Genomic DNA, 20,755 nt, shown 5'->3' with positions numbered 1-20,755 from the left:
GACAGCTCAGTCAGCTGTGCATCCACAGTGGTGTCAACCTGCCAAATGCTCTTCATCTGTACATTTCATAAACGCTTTAACACAGGCAGCAGGAGAGCTAAAAATACCAAATATAAGAAGGACAGCATGTGGCTCCATTAAACGCATGTTTCCCCAAATCTGGGAAGAGCAGCAAATTTATTCTTAACAGCCTCTTTGATTTGGCAAAAAGAAAATTCCTAAAGACATTAAAGGATGCATAAATGCAGGAAAATATTAGCATTTTAAGGCCGTCCCTGCTGCTTACAAACAAGGTCAATGATAGCCCTAGTTGTAGCTCCCCGTCTTTGACAATGAGAGAGGGTTTAATCAGATGAAGGCCTAATGCAGCAGGGCTATAGAGGCACTACCATGCCTGGAGCTGTCCATCAGATAGAAAAGGGCATGATGGGCTGGGATCCAAACAGGCCCACAGAGAATCCCAGCCGGCTGTTGTTGCTGGCTCCTCGTTCTCAAGGACCTTTAGAGATCAAAGACCAACACACAACAAGAGAGACAGCGAGAGAACGAGAGACGGTGATAGAGAGAGATGGACCAAAAGAAAGGGAGCGGGGTAAGCAGGAAGGATGCCACGACTCAGAAGAACCCATGTGGCCTTCAGTGATTACCCAAACGCCGGGCCTCCTACTGAGTCTAAAGAACAATCAAAGGGATTTCCTGGAGAACGTCTGCGAAAGATCCAGTGTGAGTCAGGGCGGACTCCTGCATCCGGTGCCAGAAGAAGTATCTTCCGACCTCAACTCCCTCCTAACACGATATAGCGTGGAAATGATGTGCTCCTTTGATACTCTTAAAGAAAGAAAAAAAAAGATCCCTCCGTCCTCTGAGGAATCGTTGAAGTAGCCTCTCTCCCCGCTTTCACTCTCTCAACAAAAATAAAAAGATACATGGTGTTCTTCTGCCCGGCCAGCGCTGTTGTTTAACCTTGGTGAAATACATAAATGGGACAAGCAGTAGAGCCGAACAAATACTGAGCTGCATGAAGCGTTGCGAAACAACTTAGAACATCTAAAAATGGACAACAAAAACATAAGTGAAAGGGCAGGCATCCCGAATATGAACTCAGCCCGAGCTCAGCCCGGCAGAGGAGCAATTTTAACCGGAGATTTCAAAAGGGTTTCAACTGAGATGGTGTTTATGTGTACTCCAGAAGTAGTGTAGATAAAAGATATATCCAATCTGGATATACAGGGGACATCAAAACACTACAGCCTTGAAACAAATACAGTACAACCCCATTGCATCCTTATAATGAAAGCTAAAATACACCGTCAGAGGTGTTGATTCAAATCTTGCAATTTACAAAAACTGTGATATTGAGTTGAAAAAAAGTACTTTCATTCGCTTGGAAAAAGCTGTAACATGAATCATGCAAATATCTATTCTTAACATCTATATACGGTTAAAAAATGAGCTACTTCTACTACCATATCACATCAGCTCAGGACAGTGACAGCAGGGTTTACATCCCGAGTCTCTTCGATTATTAAAAGAAATGATTGTGGAAACACGTGTCACGGGTTTTACAAAAGGAAGAATTCAGGCGGATTGGCATTTAATCAACCAACACACAATCATTCCCACTACACGATACTGTCTGTCCTTACTTTAATATCTATATTGTTGCCACCAAACACTTCATTCCCTAGAAAGGCTGCTTCATCTGAGCTACGGTGCAGAGCGTCAAACTGAGTCTGGCTCTTATCTCACGTTATTGTTAAGATGTGATGTCAGCCTGAAAAACTTGATCGTAGAGGCGCTGGTCCCAAAGCATTAAATGCACTAAACAATATAGCACTGGTGATGAATAATACGTTACCCGAAATAATATGCATAATTCAGAACAGAGTCATTTTATGGCTTACCAGTTGCAGCAGCGGCGTTCTTGTGTGCCAAAATCTCCCGACACCCTTCTGACAGAATATCAAGCCACATTTTTTGTATTCCACAGGGTTCATCGACAGTAAAACTGGCATTAATATTGTTTGCAATCTCTTTCCATGCATCTTTTTTTGTCTACTCGTGTCAACGTGGCACTAAATTTCCCTTTAATTAAATATGTTCTCCTCTGAGTATCAGATTTCCTTCCAAGTTGCAATTTGGTTTTCTCTTTAATTCCATTTTGGTCAATTTCTAAAAATAATTCTTTTAAAAATGGTTTGATTTAGCTTGTTGTTAATTTCATATCTGTTAATTGCTGCTAGAGACATTTAAACAAATATAATCATATGCAAGTTATATTCTTTTCATGCGATATTTTTATTTAAATTGTTATTATAAGAACGAACAAAATAACTCCAGAGACCCAAAGAAAAGAAAAGATACCTCCCTTGATTAATAAAGTTTATATACATGAATCCCACTGAAGCATGATCCCAAATAAGTCAAAGAACACGAGTGATCATTATGTACAAACTCACCACCTTTAAAGAGCTCAGACGTGTTTATTAGCTCTGGTGCCACCGGTGGAAAAACATACAATATATTGTACACACAGATTCAGTTTAAGAAAACCTCTCAGCTTTCAAATATGCTCTTAAAAGTTCCAAGAGGCTACTTAGATTACAGAGCGGCTCGTGGAAGCGAATATGATAATGTGGATTCCCGCCATTCAATCCCACTCACGGCTGGCAGAACAGAGGTAGTCACTCGTACACGAACATCTACTCTATATGAAACAATAGAACAGCTTATTGAAGCACAGACGAGCACATCAAAACGCAGAACTCATTTTCCTTTATCTAGTAAATAAAGTTAAACTCCATTACGAAATGGTTCCGCACAGAAAAATCCTGACCCGGCAAATTCAGAAGGAAAAGGTAGAAAATCGTTCCCGTCTACACCTGAATGGCTCTGCAGCTCAGTGAACACATGAGGATGGAAGGGGAAGAGACGGGAGATAACGGTGAAGGGGGGGGGTGCGACAGAAAGGAAGAGAGTGGTGGAAAGGAAATCAAAGACACAAGCTGGGTTCAATTTAGAGGCTTCCCACAGGAGACAGAGTGGCCTGCATCTGCTACAATAGAGGTCATGCAATTTTGAGTGGATACCCCCGTCTTCAGAGGAGACTGAGGGACCCCTGCCTGGATGTGAACATCCAGGGGAAAAAAGCAAAGGGTCCCCGTCGCATGCAGGACCAACCCCAACGACCCCGACTGGCGGGTTCCCATTACAACTGCCTGACTACATCGTAGCCTCGCAATTGACACTTCACAGTAAGCTCCAACACAAGCAATCAGTAAAGCTATCAAGCTCACGGGAAGTTGCTACGAAGTCAGCCATCCAAAGAGAAACTCTCCCCATTCCTTATCGTCCCGTCTTCTGCTTTCGTCCGGCCAAATGATGTAAAAAAAAAAAAAAAAGTGCCACCAAATATATCTAGTAAACTGCAATTTGAGTGGAAACTGCATTAAGATGAAGGTATATGATCCCCGCGACCAACACGTGGACATAAATTAGCCCCGGGTGCTCCTATTAAAAACACTTTTGAAAAGAAATAGTGAAAAGTTGTCACTGCGATGCCGCGGCTGAATTACTGTGCTCTCTGAGCAGCCGGAATAAATCGTGCGGGCACTTTGCCAACGAAGCCTCAACACGAGCAGTTTGACGGAGAGCCGATATAAATACAATCTGAACCCTTCGTTAAGGAAAAGACACCCGCAGAATTTGCCCCTACTCTCTCCATTGCTATGTTCACGGACGTCGGACCCACAATAACAAGAAAGAAAAGAGCAACAACAACAGTCACGCAGATAAACAAACAAACAAATAAACAGATGGATGGACAAACATGACCTTTAATTTCCACCGATTTGCCCCGGAGAAGCTAATGAACATTTCTGCAAACATTTGCAATTGGTGGGAGTCTTTTTAATTACTCTCCAGAAAAAAAAAAAAGAAGCCATGCATGGCAGGGAGCTCAAATAAACATTTAATCAAGCTTGACCTTGTGTTCGATTAGGTGAATTCTCTGAGCACCGACGTTCAGGTTTGGAAGAAATGTATCAGAACGGGCAATGAAGGGTCCAACGCCTGGTGATTTGACCAAGGTCGCCAGATACATCTAATACGAGTCCTTCTGAGCCGCAGAAGAAGGCGTTTATCCAGATCGTGTTTTAATGAGGTCAGGAGACTCCAAAAGGAACGCTCCAGCTTTTGCACTCAGAGAGTTTCAAGCCAAAGTCTGAGGCCTGCAAGTACACACACCGCACAAAATCTAATTTGTTTTGTTTGTGAAGGCCGAGCTGGTGTTGAATGCGGGGCTATTAATAAATGCAGGCATACTCGGTACAACTTGAGGTCTGTCTATCCAATAACACACACACACACACTGACTGGAGGAGGTTTCCCACAGTGTTTGGTAGTGGAGGCTCCCCGCTTCGCCTGAAATAATGACGGAAGAAATGATTGTATTTTATGAAATGTAACATTAAGCTTACTGAGCTTCAGGGACATTTAGCAGCAAAGGCCATGTATGTAATGAGTGAGGTGATTGACTGTCATCTAACTACAGTTACAAACGGATTAGTCAGAATGGTACATTCGCGTTGCAGTGATTAATCAAAGCAGCTCTTTTACTGTGTAGCTCAAAGTTTCATGTTGACCAGCCGGACTCGTATCATTGGTGGGTGTGATTGGACTGGGGGGGGGGGGCTCACCACCTCCTGTAATCACTTTTTCTGGGCGAAACTAATTTGCACATCGCAGTTGGAGAAGACATGCTCGGAGGAGAACAAGAAGAGAACTGGAGACTGCTGGCTCAAAGGACTTAAAAGATCAAGATTCAAGATTTGCAACAAGTTCACCACAACTTTCTTTTTTGTAACAAACCCGCCACACTACCCGTGCACAAACAAAAGAAACTGAGAAAATCAGAAACCTGGATGTTTGTGGCATTGAATATCATATGAGATGCCATGACGAACTGGAATGTCATAGATAGTCAAGGAAGGCCCTTTCACTGGGAAAAATCTCCATGTTATCCTTTCATATTCTAAATTAAGATATTTTAACAAAACGCAACCACTGAAAAAGAGTCATTCATGAATGATTGTAGTCAAGAGGGTGCATTGTTGTATAAAATCCTAAACAGCAGGATCCAAGATAACACAGTGGCATCCAGCGCGTTAACACAAACCATGTTTTAGTCAGAGATAAGGGCTGAATGATTGCGCCACACTGCATCCAATTGTGCTCGTCATTATAGCACCTATCTCATAATGGCTCCGACAGTCCCTCAGGTTTATCCGATCTCGCCTTTGATTTCATTTGTTGTGCTTTTTGATGATCCGTTTCGCTGCCTGTTACACCCTGTGACCCACTGCCCCGGTGTTCCCCCTCAAATGCTCCGTCCTGAGCGGCGGCACACTGCATGGAGGGGACCACGCTGTGCTTGCTGCTGCTGCTGCTGCTGCTGCTGCTGCTGCTGGCGTCGGCGTGAGGCAGAGGAGGATTATTCCTGACGACAGGGGCATTAAATGTGTAGCGGGCCGGTTGGAGGTCTTAGCTGATGCTCTCTTGTCTGCTTTGGTTCAGCACCAGTTCAGAAGCAGCGCCCCTCTAAGCTGAGTGGGAGCTCACGGTACTCAGAGCGTTGTGCCGTTCATTAAAAGGCGGAGGGTGTCACACCGGCTTAGGCCCAGTGTCCTCTCTCAACCACGGCTTCATGCCGTCCTCCTCTCTGCATCCGCGTTTTAAGACTGAGTGACCGGGAGTCACTTCTCCCAAAAAAAATTGGCGAATCTTTCTCTGTTTGTCGATGCTTTATAATGTCACAGATTTGAGCCACTTATTAAGTATGTCTGCAAGGAGGCTAACACCGAGGCATCTAATCCAACGTGAAGCGGCAGAGAAAATATTGCTCACTCGTGTCCTCAAGACTCCAGCAGCAAGTCATAAACGCTGTCATTCAAATTCTATGCCCATGAGAGCTGCTACAGAAGTGCGCAGTTAAGGGGCAAACTCAAACTAAAAAAGTCTAATAAAATGTGTTCCCTTTCTCTGACTGGTAGTTTCCCAATGTATGATGAACGTGCATTGAATACTATAATAACACAACAGCCTGAATCGGAGCTGTAAAGTGAACCAAAGAGCAAGAAGTGCATTTTGAACACGGCGCTGGTAAAATTGCAATCCTCCGGCACCATCTCAAGTCCGGCAACCTTCATGCCAGCGCAACCAAACATCAGGCTGACACCGTTTGATCTTGAAAGGGATATAAGCCCAAAGCCGTTTCCTGTTTGAGATGTCCTTCTTTAAAAAGATTCTAATCTCGAGCGAAATGTCTAGCAAAATAGAGGTCACCGTGCCAGAGCACGGAGCAGACAATAGCGGACCTGAGAGGAATTCTGTGAGGATTTGTTATACGCGTCTCACCTGAGAGACGGGGGGGACATCAATGGCTGAAAGAGCAGCGGCACAAACAAGGTAAATATAGACTTCCTGGAAGTTTTATTGTTTTGCAACTGACCAACTATAAAGTGTGGCTTGTCTCATTTAATCATCAGATGAGAACTCACTGAAATGTCAGATCATTTGCAATTTGTTTTCATTACAATCAAGACCTCCTTTTGTCTTTCTTTCAATAAAAACCTTGGGGGGTTTTTTTTCTGTAGATTCTCAAGCACTGCCAGGTACTTCTTCCCCCATTGATAATTTGGAGGCTGATAGCATATCCGTAGCTTGCACGCTGCTCATGATTCAATGACGAGAGTACCGTTCAACCCTCTAAACTCCCACCCCCTCCCTTGAATTTTGATTCGATTGGTTTATCTAATTTTCCAGTAAATGCTTGAAATGTATTCCTGCACACCTTCTTCTCATGAAACCACACAGGGGAATCATGCGAATGAGATAGAAAATGAATAGCTCTACATTAGCTTCACTTCACCTCACCAGTAACACAACAGCCCCCCCCCACACACACACACACACACTCACTCTCCATCCAGATTAAAGTTTCCAAGCAGAAAGTTGTGTCCTCAATCATTTCCACCAAAAGTAAAAATGAAATGAAGCGTGCGTGCCTCTTCTTGAATGAAACTGAAACACAATTATCCCAGATTTGAACAAGGTGCAACTAATGTAAAACGCGCAAAAAAAGGTGGGCGGCAGGGGAAAGGAACAATAGACACTTCATCATTATTCCTTCATGCTGTACGTGCGAATTGAAAAAGTGGTTTTGCAGTCATGTGAGGAATACAAATAATCTCTTCTTGGAGTTCCAGTGGTTATGTAAATGTGCAAAAATAATGGATGGATACAATAACGAGAGGTAGTTGTGAGAGTTAAGGGAATAGTTTGGATTGTTTGAAGTGAGGTTGTAAGAGGTACTTATCCAGTCAGCGTATTACCTACAGCAGATGGCGGTCATCACACCCCGAGTATGGAGAAGCATGCAGGAGTATGGAGACGGTAATGTACTGCTGCGGACGAGGGCAGCGGCAAAACACATTTTGGCGTCCGAGAAAAAAGGCCCACCGAGAAAGTCACACAAGCAGCGGTAGACCAGCAACTCTGAAATTACTGTTTTTGTCAAAGGAGCACGGTGGCTTTTAAGATAAATAGATAAATGCTTCCGTTCCCATTCGGAAAGCAATGAAAATATTTTACATATAGCGTACACCAACGGATTTTACAGATTTTTATGTGGGCCTTTCTTTCAGGTGGCTAAAAAACATGTTTTGCTGATGTCCGCGTCCACAGCAGTACATTGCTTCGCTCTTGCACCAGTACCCCTGCATGCTTCTCCAAACTGGGGGCGGTAAAGTAATTTACTGTGAAGCCAAATAAAGATTTTCTTCCCCGTGTAGCTGTAAGTGTCCTCTCCAAAACAGTGCAAGTTTAACGATTAGTTTTCTTTGGGTTTGTTACAAAGCTACAGAGAACAGTTACCACAGAAAAATATAAATGAAGAGGACCGGATCCGTATGTAGATACAAACACACAATGATTCTTATGTTGAGGTGATTAAATTAAAGAGAATATACTTATTAAATTTATATTACATTTCTGCCAATAGATCCCCCTGAATACCAAACACTGTTCATTTAAATGCAAACAATTACTGGCTAATAACCACCTCAACTATTATGCAAATAAAAATGAATGTCGGCTGGAGAGTCCATGTTTTATGACCTAAAAGCCCACTACACCCACAACAATAGCTTTCAAAAACAAAGCAGCCAAACTGAGCATTAGCATTAGCGGCTCTAACCTACCAGACTACTGAGGTTCCTAAGACGTATAAAGTGGAAAATTAGTGCATTAAGCATGCAGAGCTAGTGCCAGGAATATGCACAGAATTGATGAGGTGTCACTTTCACTAAGAGTCACACAATTGCACCGACAAGGAGCCTCTCTGATCCCTCCCTTCCTGCCTGTCTGTCTGCTACCAGTGAGGCACAAACACTCTGATTTGCACGGTCTGCACAAAAAAAAAAGAAAAAGAAAAGAAATGCCCTTGATTTTAGGAAAGGTTGCCTCGCTCTCTTCAACCCTGGAAAACCCTACTGGCATGCATACCAACACACACACACACCTGAACCGTCTTTTTTTCAGCCCACCAAGCAGCCACAGCCGAATCTGCAGCCCAGCAACAACACGGTGCGATTCCTGAAATGCGTCTCTTCTGATTAAATTCGGTAATAAATGGCAAGACATGCTAACAACCGTAGCCGACAGCATTTATCCCCCCCCAACAAATGCTTAGACTTACATTTCGAGATCAATTTCAAAGCTGCGTTAATTAATTTAGACTGCTAGCAGCACAATGCAGGTCAGACGGGGCAAACAAGTTACAACATCAGCCAATTAGAAACACACGAGCGTTATACATTTTTTAGGGCCGGGCTTGCGAGCAAAGATATGACAGATGGAGACTTGGACGGAGACTGCAAGTGATGTATTTGTTGCCGCAGTAATCACCACTGTAATTGTGTGTAGTTCTACACATCCACATCTTTACCACAGATAAATGGATTCCCTCATCTATTTAAAAAAAAATATACTGACTACACAAAGTCCGTGTAAAATAATATTTAACTGTACGCCAATGATAGATTGTCCTTTTTAATATCCTGTTCCTTCAGAAACGAGCCTGTCTGGTGCCTTATCATCTGGTGGTTTTTCAGTCAATTAACTTTCATCACCGCAGATGACTATATTTATTTGGTCACAATGTGTTAATCAAAATCATGGTTGGTTGATTTTTGCATATTGGTTTTTAAGATATGTCATAGTGTGTATTTAGGGCTAATTACAACCAGTTATTCATAAAAAATAATATATATAACAGGGACAAACTCATCAACCTGTCCCCGGAGGAGAAGGTTGGCCAATGAGTTCTGAGGCAAATGAAGCAACATACAGTCAGTCCCTGTGAGGGAAACACAGTCCGACTTCAATATATGTTGGTCAAGGCAGTAGAATAACCCGATGACATGATGTATGTTTACCACACACCACAAGAGTAACTATTCCCGCTCCACATTCCTATATTTGACATATTTCTGAACATGTTTAACACCACAAAAGTCAAACATCAAAATGCTAAAAAGAATCATTCAAAACGCGCTTCGGACCTTTAGGAAGAGAGAAAGGAAAACCATAGCAAAGAGCATCTTTGACATCTTCTCACAAAAGCATTTTCAGATTTGATTTGTAAAGTGATGCGTTATCTCCCTCACTGTTTATGTTCACATCGGTAGTCCTTCATAATACTCGCTAAATATGGCCACAGTGACGTTCTATGAATAAAACTCAACATGCAATTGACGTTAACCTTCGATTTATGCCAAACTGGGTTTCCTTGGAGAACGAGCGCTGGCAAATCCATAGTAAACATAAACTGCCAGATCAGATAGACATTTTGCAAGATAGAGGGAGAGAATTTTAGTATTTTATTGTGTGGATGATTCTTATATTCGAGCAAAGAGCATACTGTATCACCATTAAAAGGTCCGGCTATCCATGCAAAACCCAGTGGCAATGAATTCTCTATGTTGGGGTAAAAACTGTGATGCAGCTGAATTATGAAAATAAATAATTTCACTTAAATTATTGCAAAGGGGAAGTCAATCAATAATAAATAGAAAATATGAGAATAATAGTGGAAAACCTTTCATACGGTTGAAAACAATCATGTGTATTCGTCCAGTTGCTTTAATCTGAAGGTTAACTTTTATCATATTTAAATATGTAACCCATGAAAGCCATTAAAAGACAGGTCTTTTTACCATGTAGTTTGGTGGATGGGGGCACTAAAATGGAAAGGTGTTGTGTTGTTTAGAAGAGAGTTCGCATGTGTGAGAAAGGCCTGAAAGAACACGGTGTCTTATCGAGAGGCGCCGCTGTAAAGGGCTGGATCGAGCACAGCGCGTACGATAAGGAGCAGCGGCCTTACCTCATTTGTGTTCCACCGGTGTCTCTCCTTTGGCAGCGAGGTGCATTTTGGTAGACATTCAAGCAGCTTCTTGGGCAGGTATATTTTCAAATGTCCATGTTCATCTGGAAGAAGAGGGAGACAAAACGAGAGTATTTAACACGGAACCTCAAACCTTATTGACTCGCTCATGCCCCCTCCTCCTCGTCAGCGCAGCGAAACGCTGACTGTAAAATAACTATCCCCAAACAGAATTAGGAAATTAATTCAAGAAGAGAGTATTGCATACATTTTATTCCGTGCTCGGCTAAATTATTTTACTGTGAAATGCATTCTATCAGGGGAGTTCACCAGAAATCTTTCACTGTCGACTTGTAAAGGCTGTGTCTATTCATTATTTAGACACAATAAACACCCTTGAGTGATTTTAAAGTGTATGGGGATTTACTATGGGAAGCCGTGTGCTGCACGCCACAACGCGGTGTATTATTCAGGGGAATTATTACAATTACCGGGCCCAATGCTTACATCATAATGTATGTCGTTCAAGCTATAATTTACATTCCACTGCCGGTTCACAACCATTATCAAACAGTAAGGTTTACAGACGCCCTCATGCATGAATGCATTCATGTTCATCTCATTCCATTGTTTCTGTCCCGCTAAAATATGCAGATGGGTTAAATGTAAACATATTATATTCGTTGGGGGGGACAAAAACATATTGAATTTATAATATCATGAAAAACCTTATTATAGTCGTGGGGCGTTTTTTCTTTTTTTTTTATCAGAACATGAGATATAGGCTTATGTGGAAATAATTTACATACAAAAGTAAGATATTCTAAGCAAGGATCTTATCATTAATAATGACTTTAAATGCAAAAAAAGAAAAATGGAGGAACCTTTTGAAAGGTTAGGTGTACGGTTAATTTCAAAGGGGGGATATAGAGACTTTTATCAGAGGAAATATTTCACCATGTGTATCATCTAAAGCACAGCATGTCAACAATATGAGCTTTTCTTGTCTCTATAGTTGCCACTAAAGTTTATATCAAGTTATTCCTGCACATGCATCCACACAGACTGTGAGCGTCTAATCCTTTGTATACCACACTCCTAATGCATTCACAATCTGTAACGCTGCAAAATCTTTGATGCAGAGTGACTTAAATCCGAGTAATGTTCCAGCATGTGCAAATGAATATATTATTCAGTTTTAATGCGTGTGGATCGAATGTAAATACATTCTCTAAAAAGTAACGCGAAATACTGTTTGCAATGCAATTTGGCTTGAAAATGCATTACGGCTAGAAAGCAACGTTCTCTCATATTTATAGAACTGTGGGCGAGGATACTAGCGAATGGGTGAAGTAAGGGGAGAGACATAGAGAAGCCTGAATGTGAGTGCTGACTGTGGATCCCTGAGGTAGCTGATATCAGTAGATGACTGGGGAAAATAAAAAAGTTCGAACCGAAGCAAAACACCACTTTGAAGCCCATACAAATAATCCAGCGGTGCACTTTGATTATGAGGATATAGCTAGAGTGTACGTAGCTCGCTGTACATCCCAGCAAGAACAGTGTACTACTGCCCAGAAACCCCCATATGGACCATTCAATGGGACTGATCACAGTGGGGGCACAGAGATGGCGCTGCCTTGGAGCCTCCGAGTGTAAAGCGTAAGGTTGGAGCCTCATCGCTCCCAAAGGAACGCAGCGAGTAGATGTGTAGCATTTGCAATTGTACCCATAATTCCGCATGTGCACTCTTGTTTTATAAGAGCTGCGCAAGGTATCTGTAATCACTTGCTTCGCCCAATTAAGAATCACATACAGCAGCTGCTGCTCGTGCACCACCGGAGCCGCTTCACCGTCAGAACTGGGAAACGCGCTGCAACTGAGTGATCAGAGAGGCACCGAAAGTAAAGTTGTTACGTGTGGACGTGTTATTGTACAGCATCAACTTCAAATAAGCCTAGAAGATGTAGTCTCGCCTTAATGCGGAGCTACAAACGCCTTATCTTTCACTAAAAGGCTCAAGATGTGCAAGGGCCTTCAGTATTGAAGCCCACTCACAAATAGACAATCTCACTGGATACGGCGTGGGTCATTGCAACGTCTTGGCCGTCTCCCATCCGACCAAATGTGCTCTGAAGATTTGCTTTTTTTTTTTCTTGCAAGCGGCAGACAGCAGTAGCAGCAGATACATATGGCACGTCTGTCTGTCTCTGCACAGATTATTCAGGATTCAACGCTGCTCTCTGGCACACCCTCCAATGACACCATTGAGACAGAGCTGAATTGGAATATGTCTCAAGTAGCCTGTGTGGAGGCTTTTCTCACCGAGAGATGGGAGATAGAAATCTACCGTAGGACGTGTCTGCTTCGTCCGCCAGCGAGGATCTTGACAAAATGCAATAAAATCTCTCACTTGATTTTAACAAATTCCAGGATCGTATAATTACGCCGGTCATTGGAAAAGATATTATTGGCTGTACAACACTTCCTGCCACAGAACCCCTTAAGTAAGCAGAACACACATCCGTTCAGTATGCTGTGCACACGGAGAGGTGACACAACTGCAACATGCATCTTACTTTGAAATGCCAGCCTCGTTTGTTTACATTTTGGCAAATCTGCACGATTAAAAGTACGCCGAATTGGCTATCGACAGTTCCTGTCTGCGAATGTGCTGATGGATGTACAAACTCCGAGCACTGGATTGCTTATATTTGAATCTTTTTTTTTTTCCCAATAATTTCTAAGCGAATTTCTGGACGTCTAGACGATGGCTACTGATAACCTCGGGAAGTGTAATGCTGCATCTAAATCTACACGTCGGTGTATCGTCTCAGTGTGTGAAGGTTTGACGCTAACGTCAGCAATCAGGGACTTGAAACAACGTTCCCTTTATAACCTGCCCTCTTACTGCAGCTTCATCTGCTGACTCAGCGAGCCAAACTACAGTAACCATGTTCCGTTGCTTCCAGAACACCGACGTGCACCTGACCGTCACACCTACGCAGCCTCACGCACGTCTGGCTCCGCCCCCTTGTGGACCGCATAGCTACAGTCTCAGGACGGTGATCCTCATCCCACAGAGAAGGAAACCAAGTTGTTGTTGTTTTTTTTTAAATGGCCAATCTGTGGAACGTTCTTGACAGTCACGTGACTCAACACCAATCCAACTGAGCATATGTTTCACTTGCTGAAGACAGACACTGAAGGCAAACGAAAAAGAAAAGTGCCCCAAAACAAGCAAGACATGAGTACGGCTGCAGCACGGGGCCTGGCAGAGCGTCACCAGGGGACACGCCAAGTGTCTGTCGATGTCTTCGGATCATGAATTTCAGGCTGTGACTCGAGCGCCGAAGGATTTGCAACCAAGCATTTCGCTTAATCACAATATCTTGCGTTTTTTAACATTACACCTATGCAATGTAATTTATAATATCGAAAAGCTAAGCCAACTACGCTGGGAGGCCTCCCTGGTGTTTTACAGCATCACCGATGAAATGGACAAAGCACTTAGTGTTGCATTTATTTGAGGTGTTTTTTCTGCTGTGACATAATCATTATTTATTCAAGACAGGCTGGTGTGGATGTTAATTTTCTCTGCTAAATTGAGACTAAAGTATGCAGAGGGGGGAAAAAGCAAAGTTGGCAAACCAGGAAGCTTACCAGCCTGTCGACTCATTTAAACACACAGGGTCCATATAGGGGGGAGGCCTGCAGGACATTAACATTAGATTACACCAATAATTACACCACTGTGAGCCTTTTATCTATCGCAGATATGGATGACTGTATTTCTTTGAAAAACAGGCATTTCTCCAACCGTGCACTTTGCTTTGTGCTGTTAAATAAACCATGTGTGCTTCTCAGATGTTCAGAGTTGGCCTTCTCTAATCTGGGAGTCCTTGTCTAACTTGAGAAGGGCCTTGTTTTTCCTCACGAGGCTCTCAAAGAAACACAAAGGTGAACTCAACGCAACTGTTGCCGAGCGCTGAGGTTTCCTTTTTCTCCGGCGCTACACTCTCGTAACTCTAAACGCTTTTTGTTCATTCAGCTGCTATTTATTCACACTAATAGTATTTCAGGTGCTGAACGTATACTGTTCCCTCCACCGGGCATCTCCACAGATGTGAAGGGGAGGAACTGTGAGTGTTCCAACAACAGTATTGCTTACTAATTAAAGATCTGTCCACTGTGGCATGAAACGCCACATATACTGTGGTTTCGTGCATCGGCTGAAAACAACCGGCGACGGGGGAATAGCTTGGATGCCAGATTTGGAATAGGTTTACAGCAGATAGTAGGCAAGCTCTTCCTAATCAAATTATCTGATTTGATCAGTGCATAAACAACAAATTACCCACAGAAATTTGGCTTTGAAAACGTAAATGCATCTTTTTTTTTTTCTCAACCAGTATGAGTTGATCAAAGCCTGAAAGGAACTCTTTCTGTGGACTCCGATTTAAGGTTTGATATTTATTCTGGAGTGGAAACAGCGAGCGTAATGACTGCTTGTACATTAGCCAAGATAGGGATACACAGAAAACAAACTATTTGGTTGTAAAACACTAAAGTGCAAGACAGGCTGATACCAGAGATTGGTACGTGAGGGGATGTGCTGAGCGGAGCTGGCACACCGGAGCCAATTACATTCTGGATCTTGCCAAGCGAGCTCACATACAAAAAGGGGAACTGATCAGGGAGAGGAGGCTACAGGTCTGCAGCATCCATGTTGCCATTACTGGCCATTTGTGAACCGGGGCAGCCTGTGCCTCCTTCCGAATTCCTGTTATAAAGATATATATATTTATATTTCTGTCTGCAAATGTTTGGATTATCACTGATCCTGGGCCGCTAAGCAAACACTCGGGCCACATTTAAGGGTATCTGTCATGCTAGCTTGCTCCAGCCCCACCCCAGAGACGTGAGCGAGGGTCATGAGACTGGAAAGGCTGACAAAAACAAATCTTTAATCAATATCCGAGCCCCGGACGCAAAACCCTTCTCTCTTCCGTCTCTGTCTCCGAGCGCTCTGGGAGTGACAGTTTTTCTTTTTAATCTGTGCCCACATTGTGGAGAAATTGCAAGCTAATGTTTTGGCTATAGATCATTCAACAAATCGCTGCTGGCGGAGCATATCCAAAGTAACAGTTTGAATGCAAACGTTGTCCACATCGGTTGGGTTTGCTGATGTGACTTAAGGATGTCTTGTGTAGCTTTACACCTGTAACTCGAGGGCTGGGGGAATCACAAGAAGAACGAGCGGTCCCGGGGATAAACATTTGTCTCTCATCTCTGTGCAGTAAGAAGTGCTGTGAAACTGAATTAGGCCCGTAGCAGTGTCTGTTATCATTAGGTTGGATGACAGCCATCCACTGGGCCCGACCAAAAATACCCCAAAGAGTTTAGCTCCAGAAATGAGCCCAGTCAGCCAAAAAAAGCTTCGCTCAGACATATTTCATCAACTGGGTTAAGAAATTTAAAGATATGAGAAACAAAAAAAAAAGAAGCATACTGCACATAATTACACAAGTTATCATTGGTAGTGAATTATACTCTATTTAGATAGATTCAAATATGTTGAAAAGTAGGAAGTAGGAGGAAGTAATGCATCAAAATCCACTTTAACATCTTGAAGCAGTTGCCTGTTTTGCACATTTCCCAAAATGATTTGAACTGAAGGGAACTCAGATCATTTGCCAACGTCGAGGCCTTTAGAAGATCAAATAAGCCACGTTGTTGTCCCCCCCCCCCCCCCCCCCCCCCCCCCCTCCACAACTAACAACGTTTGTTCCAAGAGCTCACTTTTGAAGAAGCAACGGATATTTTGATGACTTAATCCGTACGTTACATTGACAGAATAACACTCAAACAGTTATGCAGTCACGGCGAGAGGCACACAAACAGTATAACATCACTTATTATATAAATCATTGTACAGTACTTGCATCACTAGCAGAGGACTTTGACAGAAACAGTTCAGCATGCAGGTACAGTGGAATGAATGGACATGGCATGAAACACGAGCGTCTAAATTCATGCAATCCACATGTTAAGTGTGCGGGATGTGACGTGCATTAAGTATTAACCAGATCTATAGGAGGCAATTTGTCAAACCGGTCCGTGGACTTGAAGCTCAGACTGAAAGGCGAAAGGTGCAGTGACAGGTTAACGTGGCAACAGCAGTGACGGGACGATGGCGGGATGGAAGGAGAAAGAAAAAACGTCGACAATGAAAGAATGTGGTCAAATGTGAAGCAGCGATGAACTCAGACAGCCGTGGTAGAGCGGTCAGCTGATGACAAGCTGTCAATTAAAGGCGATCAATCGGGTTGTGAGGCGTGAAAGGAGGAGGAGGAAAGGTAAGGAGGGGGGGGGGGGGGGGGGGGGCGGTTACCTGCAGGAGGCTAGTGCAATGGCATTTACAGTAATGGGATGTTACCCCTGCAGCCTTCAGATTAAGACACTTTTCCCTGTGATTCAGCTAAGCCCCCAAAATGTGTCACTAATCATCTGCAGCCAAACTTCATGACTCTCGGGCTTATAACGTTAAAGCAAACCATGAATCATTAAGAAAATGATTAACCATTAATATGTAATTAACTTTAAGTTTTAAACATATGGAAAACTACAAAAAGAAACGATTACCCTTTTTGCACCGTGGTGCATTGATGTACTGTATTCCATTTTGTAAACTTTCTGGTTTACACAAAATCCCTCTTTTTTTAGCTTTTCCGGAGACGTTGCAAAAAAAACTATTTGCACAGACCTTGAATTTCTACATCATCCATTTTATACTGTATCTACCAGGAAGACCGGAGGTACTCGGAAACTAGTGAAGAGAGCACTTGATTAGACCAAAAGTCTGCAGCCGATACTACTTGTGGGAGATTCTGAGCTGAGTTTTACTACGAGTCGGGACAATTTCGGTTGGAGTCAGATTTCCCCGGCAGTAATAACAGTGATTGACCCCACAGTCCAGGAGCAGGTCTCCCAACAACCTGGTGGCTCTTGGTGGGAACATGGAGAGGAGTTAAAAACAACCACGTGTCGGCGTTGGACCGGGAAACCAATTATCTGTATCAATTGCCCTTCAGCCTGTTCGATAATGCTCTGACATACAGTGAGAGCAAAGTCTTCCTGAACTTAACTATAGCGTTGTTACAACAACACACACACACACACACAAGGTGTTTTTCTCAATGCCAGTGAGGGATTTGAATTACACTAGATCTAGCTGGACACCATTTCTTATGCATTTTATACGACCACACACAATACGCAACGATATGCAGGGCGGCAGAATTAATTGTTCGGAATTGCATCATTTAAATTCTCTAAGTGGCTAATACCCTGGGTGCACCGTGAGGTTATAACAGCACAGGGTAATAAAGCATGATAAGGGAAAGACTGTCAAAAAGTCAAACAGCTGAAGAAAAAAAGAAGAAAAAAAAGAAAAAGGAGCCGAGGCCTATTACTGGAAGTTCAACAAACATGCACACACGGTTAACTGCCTGCAACAAACTGAAAATGACTCTTTATGTGTTCTCAGCCCTCACCAAGCTCACCCATCCATAAAAATCCCATCTCAAGGAGAGCAGAGGTGAGGTCTCCCTCCCTCCCTCCCTCTATAGCTCCTGTTCTCCTTCACTCTCTCCCTCCCGCTTACACATGCACACAAACAAAGCCCTTCTTTCTGTATCATAACTACTCCCGCAATTACTCAGACGATTACTCAGATCAATGGTCTACCTGGCGGGTTTCAGCTGCCGTGTACTCTTCTACTGAGTGTCCTGGCGAGGCGGGAAAAAAGAAGAAGAAGAAAAAAACCCTGAGGCTGAACGCATTAAACAGGGTGTCTGACATGGGTACAGGATACTGTAACACCACGCAATAACATGAGGGGAAATAGCAAGACCGGCAACAAAAAAAAAACAACCTATTGTCAGTCACAGCTGTCACACATGAGGGGGTATAACGCTAAAAGTCTCTCAACAATGCCCCCCCGTTACAGTCGGCATCCCTGCTTCATAGAGCTGTGTGAGTCGTCCCCTGCTGTTAAATCTCTCACAACATTCTTTTTAAAAGAAAATACCAAAAAAAGGATTTGGTGCAGAAGAGACAGATCTCGAGTGAGGAGTCTAACAAGGGGTTGTAGGGGGGGGGGGGGGGGGGGGGGCGGTGATTTCAGACTCTCTATTTAGAAAAGACAATACATGAGCCCACTTAATTACCCAGTCTGCAGTCTGGATCTAGTCTTCCAGCAGTGAGGAGACTGGTGTGTTCATTAACAATGACGGGGTTCCTTTCTGCTTTACAGAGGACAGCTCTTTATTCCAACGGGTGAACACAGAGTTTTCTAAAAAAAAAACAAGGATTGAAGGGGAAATAAACACGAGACTTTGGCCTATATTTGACTGATTTTTTTGGGGGGGTTTGGTTGTGACAGAAAACAGCACGTGTACACACACTTTTAAGTGAAGCGATTCCCACAGAAGTCGTAAAAAACCTCGGCTGTGACGCCGGGTTGTCTTTGATCTACAGATCTCATAGAGCACAAATAATGAGAGGGAGGCAAAGACCAATCCATTCGGTATCGTAGGATACAGCGTTGCATAACTATTTTTTGTAAATTTTGCAACAATTTTAAAGTCCTACTGTTAGCTTGGGTGGGTCCCCCCCCCCCCCCCCCACCCCCATCAAATGCAGGTTCAAGTAAAGCAGAGTAAAGGCGAGTACAGGGCCATAATTGATGGCTCAACGTGTAAGCTTTCTCTCTGAGGGTCCGCTCAGGTCCTGATCCCCCGGCCTCAACCTGAAACAATCACTCTTAGTTAACGACAACACTTCAGCTATTGACAGCGTGATCCCGTAAAGCAGACACTTCAATCAACAGAGCAGCCGGAGGAGGTGTTGTGCTGGGAGGGGAATAAAATAAGGAGGGGTGGGTTGGTGGTGGTGGTGGTGGTGGGGTGGGGCGGGTGCATGGGGGACGGATGAAATCAAGAAGTAAATAAATGAATCAATGAATGAATAATAGATTGGCCATGCCAGTGGCCTCTCGGAGCAGCGATGCAGTATTAATAACTGACTCTTACTGTTCGTCTCTGTGTCATCACTGATACTCTTAGGTGGACCGTGGCCAGCATAACACACTGCTGATCTGTACATTCGATCCGGATTACGAACTTTCTTCAGTCCTTCAGGAGGCAAAGAGAAAAGTAGAGGAAAAATCGAGGAAAAGAAGCATTCTCCCAGCCTGGGATGAGTGAGCAAAACTCCCCATGCAAGCAAAATATATCAACAGTATATTGAAACACATTTAAAACACACAAGAGCTGTCGGGCAAAATACGACGCTAATAATACTAATAGTAATGATAATAATATGGGTAATAAGTCACAGTGAATCAGTCTATTGTCATGTAAAACAGTGTCTCCGTTGCCTGAATACTTGTGTACCTTTATAAGAGAAATGGACAGTGAGGGCTACTGTAGCTCTGGTGTGATGCGGGTCAATAACACACCCTATTGTATCAGTAGTAAACCGGATGAATCAATACAATCCATCAGTGGAGGCAACCACAGGAGCGGACCCGGGTCCCATCCATTCTCACCTCGCTGATTCAATTAAAAGGCTGGAGGAAGAGAAAAAAAACGTAACGCCTGATTCAACACAAAAGTGTGCGAGCACGTCGTCCGACATCACGGGGAAGGTTGAATTCATCCTTCTTTACACCAAAAAAAAAAAAGAAACGGCGGAGAAATATTTTATACCATTGCTTGCACAAGCACTTTTGTGAGTTAATGGCTGACTGCGTGCTTACTTGATGTTTTTCGCCCTGAACTTTGAGTGAAATGATAACATCAGGAAAACTTCTTAAACTGCACCCGCTTGGAAATAAAAGAGGGAAACGTGACTTCCACACGGGCGTCATCCGCCGCTTTAGAGAGGAAAACCGTCGCCGATTGTCGCCGTTGTCCCAAAAGTTCCGACCGCAAGATTTACTCCGTTCATTTAACTCACCTGTGCGAGCTTTACGTGCCAGTAAACGAGCCCATCATTGGCTTTTTATGTGACTTTAAATGAATGTAAATAAGGCTTCACTGTTGTGCTGGGTTTACCAAAAGAAAACTGGCAGTACCAAGATAAAACTTAAAAGCATCGAGACTGAACTTTAACACAGTGTTTCCTCTTTATGAGGAACACCACAACAGTGTTAGTTCTGTAGCTTGTGCTTGTTTTCATTTCTCAAATGTGTCTCTCAATGATGATCTCCTCCGGTAGATCCCTAAAACCGCTGGCTGTAGTTTCATC

At 43.2% G+C, this 20,755-nt stretch overlaps 1 protein-coding gene across 1 annotated transcript in view; it reads right to left on the bottom strand.

Moving 5' to 3' along the window:
* camta1a (calmodulin binding transcription activator 1a) overlaps nucleotides 1-20,755 on the bottom strand; it is a gene marked incomplete at both ends in the record, with an annotated part of 267,332 nt that overhangs the window by 243,341 nt on the left and 3,236 nt on the right. The window contains 2 exon segments of the mRNA XM_079175695.1: nucleotides 10,442-10,545; nucleotides 19,537-19,638. Of these exon segments, the coding sequence (XP_079031821.1) occupies nucleotides 10,442-10,545; nucleotides 19,537-19,638 (206 nt within the window).

The sequence above is a fragment of the Pholis gunnellus genome (assembly GCF_910591455.1).
Source record: "Pholis gunnellus genome assembly, chromosome: 2".
Classification (NCBI taxonomy): domain Eukaryota; kingdom Metazoa; phylum Chordata; class Actinopteri; order Perciformes; family Pholidae; genus Pholis; species Pholis gunnellus.
The sequence above is the reverse complement of the archived record's forward strand: the minus strand, read 5'-3'. Positions and strand labels throughout refer to the sequence as shown.